This window comes from Chelon labrosus (assembly GCF_963514085.1).
Source record: "Chelon labrosus genome assembly, chromosome: 2".
Classification (NCBI taxonomy): domain Eukaryota; kingdom Metazoa; phylum Chordata; class Actinopteri; order Mugiliformes; family Mugilidae; genus Chelon; species Chelon labrosus.
The window spans coordinates 4,577,881-4,584,154 of record NC_140338.1 but is presented as its reverse complement, the minus strand read 5'-3'; the positions used below and the strand labels follow the sequence as shown (position 1 = coordinate 4,584,154).

The window sequence follows — 6,274 nt, the reverse complement described above, 5'->3', positions numbered from 1 at the left end:
GTTGTTGCTGATTTTTCAACATTAATATTTCCTTCATTGAAGCAACCTACAATTACATGATACTTTATTCATCATATTGTCATAAAATTGTGTTAAAAGTTGTGGATCAAATACGATACAGCAGATATATATTGTCATTTACTTCAATACTCTCTGTAATGCATTTCATTATACAATCTGCATTATTTCTGCCATAATGACAACTTTTCTAAGTTATTAAAATATTTAAATGCCATCTTAAAAGATGCATTATTTATTCATACTAGCAAATTTTTAGATATTTAGAAGAGGTTCACTTTTTTTTTGTCGTCTTCATTTTTTATTAACACAATTAATAGACTATTACAACCTATATAACATATATTTAACAATTTAGAGAATAAATTCAGAGACAATAATTTTTTAATTTTTTAATGTTTTGCCTGAACAAGGACAGATTCAAAGGCAAAAGTAAAACAGGATCCTGCTTGTGGAAAAAAGTAAAATCAAACCAAAAGAAATGTTTGAAACAATTACAATGAATGTCTTGTTGTTCTAAAATGAAAATCTGTCATCAGACTACTTTATTAGTCCTTCAAGGAAATAGTTTTGTTGCGTTTGCACCCATGAACAATTGTAACAATATAACAATAAAAACAAAATTCTTATGTGGAAATGTTCCTTTTATTTAGTTAGTTAGTTAAAATGTCCTATAAGCACTTTTAATATAGGTAAAGGAAGACAAACACAATTAGAATCAAACTATCTTTATTTGATCTAGCAGCTAAAACAGCAACTTCATATCCATACTTAGGTATTTGAATAATTTATTTAGTAATTAAAAATATGTTTTTTAACATTAGTTCTTGAGGAGAAAATATTAGAAAATAAAAAGAAAATGAGATCGGTTCTCTTTCCTCCATGTGGTCCCAGTGTGGTCTGATCCAGGTGGGAACGTGGTGGGTCTAATCATCACTCTGCTTCACAGTGAGTGGAAATTAAAATCAAATGAAAATACATGAAGTGACAACTGAACCGACTCTTTAACCGAGTCCTCTTCTTCTTTTAGGAATGAACTTGTGAGATGATGGTGTCCTTCACAAGAAGCTCATGACGGTTCCCTTCTTCCCAACCTGGTGAGGCTCCAGAGCGTGGAACTGAATAACAACCCTGTAAAACGACAACCTCACCGTCAGTCACTGAAGAAAATAAAGATTTTCACATTCAAACTTATCTTGACTTGAAAGATTTTGATATTAATTCATTTAACACACGCCATATCCTGCATCTTCCTGTTAGAAATTTCTGGAAACAAATGACAACATTAGTTTCAGTTTTAAGTAAAATTGTCTGCAGACTGAAATGATTCTGAATCGATTCAGGAGATCAGTAGCGATACCCGACATTAGTTTTAACCGTTTACAAAAGAAATGTTCACAAAACTGTAAGATAACAAATATTTTAAACTGTAGATTTTCTGAAGAAATCTAAAACGTAGTCAAGTCCACAGACAGTATAAAGATGAATGGCAGCGCCTGCTTCTCAAAAGTGAAGCCAAAGCAAGTAGAGCTCCCCCTGGTGGCTGGCTGCAGTATATGTCATAAGCTCCACCCCCTCCATCTTTCTTCTTTCTTTGGATAAGTTTTGTTTTAGTTCGTTATTTAACGCTATAGTAACAGGATGTGACATAATGGCGAGTTGTAAAATTTATTTTTTTAAAATAAGTTCAGTGCATAATCCAACATTTCCTTGTAAACAAAAAGGGGAGTGAGTCTGGAGGAAGTGTGGGCGGCGCATCAATATCACGACTCTGCGCAACTCTCGGACCGTACTAATCAGACTCTACAAAGTCACAAGATGGCGCCGCCCGTATCCCCGGGAAAATAGCGTCAGTTGTCCATATTTACAGTCTATGGTTCAAACTGGAGGAAAGACGTAGAAATAGACAATCTGCCCCCTGGTGGATTTATCCGTGCTCTGCAGCCAGGAGCTTTTGTCGGCCATTTCCAAAATGGCCGCTGTCGTGAGCTTTCTAGTTTTTTGTCAATTTTGATTGTGTTAGGAATTGTTACTGACATTACCACATGAATATTTACTTTAGTCAAGTTGCCTTTAATTACTTTATACTTTATGTTATAGTAAAATTGTGTTTAAAAAGCTGAGGGGCGGATATGATACAGCATTAATCTGATTATGTAAAAGATTAAAACGACACAATATTCCCACAGTAGTGCCCTTACATCTCATCAGCTTTTGTGCACTTTATAACGACCAAACAGTGGGACAAGAAGACAAACAACAATGGAGTTCAGAAATCTGACTTTAATTTACTCTTATAACTTATACCCCCCTCCCTTTTTTAAACCTCCCTGAATGTATTGCTGTAGTTAAAGTCAAGTCAAAGACATGGTAATGAATTATTATTATTATCTTTTTTTGGTATTTTTGTCTAAAGGTCCTGTAAACACTTCAAAAATACTTTTATTTAATATGTCATTGTATCATTGTATGTGATCATTCTACTCCCTTAGTCGAATCAGCAGCTGGATCTATGACCTAAAAAACAACAGAAATATGAAAACAGTAGGCTCACCTGTCTTCAGTTAGACCGAGCTCCTTGGTCAGAAACTCAAAGATCTTGGCGCTGTGCCCCTTGTTCTTGTCGGCGGTGTCCGTCACAGCGATGGCAGACACCGAGACAATCACACACGGAGAGCAAGAGCCGGCGATCAGCATCGGCAGCCCGGGACTCACCACCACGTTCATCCTCTGGAAAACAAGAAGCACGAGTAGCATTAGAGAGGAATCCTACAAAAGACAAAGATCATCCTCCTGGAAACAGCAACACTTGACTCGAGCGTTTCTGCATAAACACACAAAGTAGACAAACAGAACCCAATGCACCAGTGAAACACAAATATTATACTTGTGTATTTGTGTGGACAAGACAGAAGACTGTTAGGAAAATGTTTAGTGGACAGATGAGACCAAAGTAGAATAGTTTGGTGTAAATGAGAGGCGATCTGATCTCAGCTTGTCTGTCTGTTAATAAGCAGCGCCATCATGTGGTCAGTAGAATATTGTACCAGCTGCTGTCTCTAATGCATCTCTACCTACTGCTGGATCAGAACCATGAACAGCTGGTTGTTGACTTGGAGACATAATCCAGATTTTGTTAAGTTTATATTTATTCTTGGTGTCAGTTGTTTTAGAGAAGGAAGGAAGAAAGGGAGGAAGGAAGGTAAGAGAGGAGGTAGGAAACAAAAAAGAAAGAAAGAAAGAAAGAAAGACGGATGGAAGGAACAAATGAACAAAGGAAGGGAAGGAGGAAGGTAAGAAAGAAAGAAAGAAGGAAGAAAGGTGGGAAGGAATTAAGGATGGAATGAAGGAAGGAAGGAAAGTAAGAAGGGGGGAAGAATGGAAGGAAAAAATTAAGGAAGGCAGGGAAGAAAGGAGGAAGGAAAGGAGGAAGGAAGGAACGAAGGAAGGGAAGATAGGAGGAAGGAAAGGAGGAAAGAAGGAAGGAAGAAAGGAACGAAGGAAGGAAGGAACGAAGGAAGGAAGGAAAGGAGGAAAGAAAGAGAGAAGGTAGGAAACAAAAAAGAAAGAAAAGATGATGAAAGGAAGGACAGAAGGAAGAAAGAAAGAAAGAAAGAAAGAAAGAAAGAAAGACCGGTGGGAAGGAATTAAGGAAGGAAGGAAGGAAGGAAGGAAGATAAGAAAGAAAGAAGGAAGAAAGAAAAGATGATGAAGGAAGGACAGAAGGAAGGGAGGAAGGAAGGAAGGAAGGAAGGAAAGAAGAAAGGAAGGTAAGAAAGAAGGAAGGAACGCTGAAAGGATCGAAGGAGGGAGAGAAGGTAAGAAAGAAGGAAGGAAGGAAAGAAAGTTAAGAAAGAAAGAAAGAACGGATAGAGGGAGGGAAGGATTGTAAGAAAGAAATAAAGATGGAAGGAAAGAAAAGGGAAGCTAGGAAAGGAGGGAAGGAAAGGAAGGAAGTAAAGACGTAAGGAAAGAAGGAAGGCAGAGACACGTTTTATCGCCAGATGTGGACACATGTGCTTACAGTGGGACAGGACGTTGAGTTAATGATCAGACAGTCATGAGGGTAAAAAGACAAACTCTCCGACACTGATCAATGTCAGAACCAACTCCTCAGACTCTGAGTTACTCACGTCCTCTGGTTTCCCCAGAGCCGATGCGACGCTGCTGCACAGCTTCTTCAGGAAGTCCTCAGAGAAGACGCTGGCCGGTAAATTAGTCCGCAGGTCGACGAAAGGCATTTTAAAAAGAAACTGCACTGAAGCCGGAGAGTGATCTCTGCAAGAGGACGTGGACGAGCGACCTGTGGACGAGCGACCCGTGAACGAGGCTGGAAGGACTACTTCCGGTTGAACCTTTCAAAATACCTGCCGGACTCGTTATTCCGTAAAATTATTATTAAAGGTTCGTAACACGATATTAAATTTAAATGTAAAAGAAATTTATTATGATAAACATACTGTGTGCAAATATTCCAACCATTCAGGGAACATAAATCCCTAAAAAGGGACCGGAAGTAGTAGTATCTAAAGGACCAGAGAAGTTCAGGTGGGTAATTATTGTCTTTTGTCAACACAATCAAACTATTACAACCTAAATAATATATATTTAATAATTAAGAGAAGGAATTCAAACATTAGTATTTTGGTCCGTCTTTGACTGAGCAAGGAAAAATGAACAAATACAAAGGTTGTCATCATAAACTTCCAAAAACATGTGTTGTGAAGATCAGACTGAGACAAATCCCTGATTTATTTTAAACTAAACCAGGAACTGAACTACACCCGAGTCTCATTACATTGATGGAAACACTTCTGAACACATGGACTCTGATTTGACCTTGAACTTAACTCGTAATCGTAGAGGTGAACCTCTCAGATATGTAATATTGGCTCATTCTCCTGAATAAACAAATACACAAGTATAATATTTCTGCTTCATGTGTTTGATTGGGTTCTCTTTGTCTACTTTCACAACTTGTCTCTACCTGGTTGGTTAATTGCACCATATGAGCCGATTTCTGCTCAAGGGTTCTTCCTCTTAAGAGGGAGTTCTTTCTTGTCACCATTCCTGAGTGTAGTGCCTTGGCTATATAAACAAAGTTGAATGAATGTGAAGAGGATCAAACTTAAAAATTAAATTGTGAACTCTTGTTTCCAGTATCTCATGTGACTCCCTCGTGCAACAACAACAACAGCAACTAAATGTTTCTGGTAACTGCTGATCTGTCTTCCGCAAAAAATTTTAAGCTTTACTGTATTCTGAGACTTTCTGATATACTAAATCATAGAACACAATTTATGTGCACATACACCAATCAGGCATAACATTATGACCACCTTTCTAATATTGTGTAGATCTCCCTTGTGGTGACTCATCAGAGAATGAACATGGGCCTTCTGAGGGTGTCCTGTGGTGTCTGGCAACAGAATGTTGTTAGTGGGGGCCTTTGAGGGGAGGGGCCTCAGTGGATCATCCCACAGATAAGTGATCAGTTTGAGATCTAGTGAATTTGGAGGCCAGGTCAACACCTTGTGCTGTTCTTCATGGTTTTTTGAGTTGTTCCCGTGTCAGGCTGCATCCTGCTGGGGATGGCTGCTTCCATCAAGGAGTGTCATTGCTATGGGGTGGGGGTGTCTGGTCTGGTCTAGGTGGGTGCTACATGTCTAAGGAACATCCACACCAATGAATCTTCTTCTTCTAAGGCCTTTGAATTCCTTTTGGAACATAAGCCATTGATGAATCGCCTCCACTCATGTCTGTCTAAGGCCATCTTCTCCAGCTGTTGCCACAACAGACCCTCCTTCTTGAACTCTTGCTCTGTGCTTATTCTCCAGGACGACCTCTCCCGTTTACCCTGTGAGTTCCATGTCAGTGCCTGTTTGGTTATTGCTGTGTTGTTTCTTCTCAGTGCATGACCAATCCAGATCCACTTTATCCTTGTCATCTGTATTTTTATTGGTTCCTGGTTGGTGTGTTCCCACAGAGCGATGTTGTTGATCGTGTTTGGCCAGAAGATCCCAAGGACGCGTCTTAGGCAGTGGTTCATGAATGTCTGCAGCTTGCTTATGATGCTTGCGGTGTTCTTCCATGTTTCGGATTCGTACAGCAGCATGGCTTTGATGTAGACACCAATGAATCCAAGGTCCAAAAGTTTCCCAGCAGATTCACTTCACTTCTATTGACTTCTTCTGTCAGTTGTCATAATGTTGTGGCTGATCAGTGAGTGTAGAATGTGTAGAGCCGATGGTGGTTC

At 39.2% G+C, this 6,274-nt stretch overlaps 1 protein-coding gene across 1 annotated transcript; it reads right to left on the bottom strand.

Annotated features, from left to right (window-relative positions):
- Positions 1-461: 461 nt before the first annotated feature.
- Positions 462-4,351, bottom strand: ddt (D-dopachrome tautomerase). Its single transcript, XM_084556321.1, has 3 exons — positions 4,152-4,351; positions 2,573-2,748; positions 462-1,149 (listed from the first exon to the last, which is right to left on the bottom strand). The coding sequence occupies exons 1-3, from the start codon at positions 4,257-4,259 to the stop codon at positions 1,077-1,079; spliced, it is 357 nt and encodes a 118-aa protein (XP_084412447.1). The 5' UTR covers positions 4,260-4,351; the 3' UTR covers positions 462-1,076.
- Between the last annotated feature and the right edge of the window lie 1,923 nt (positions 4,352-6,274).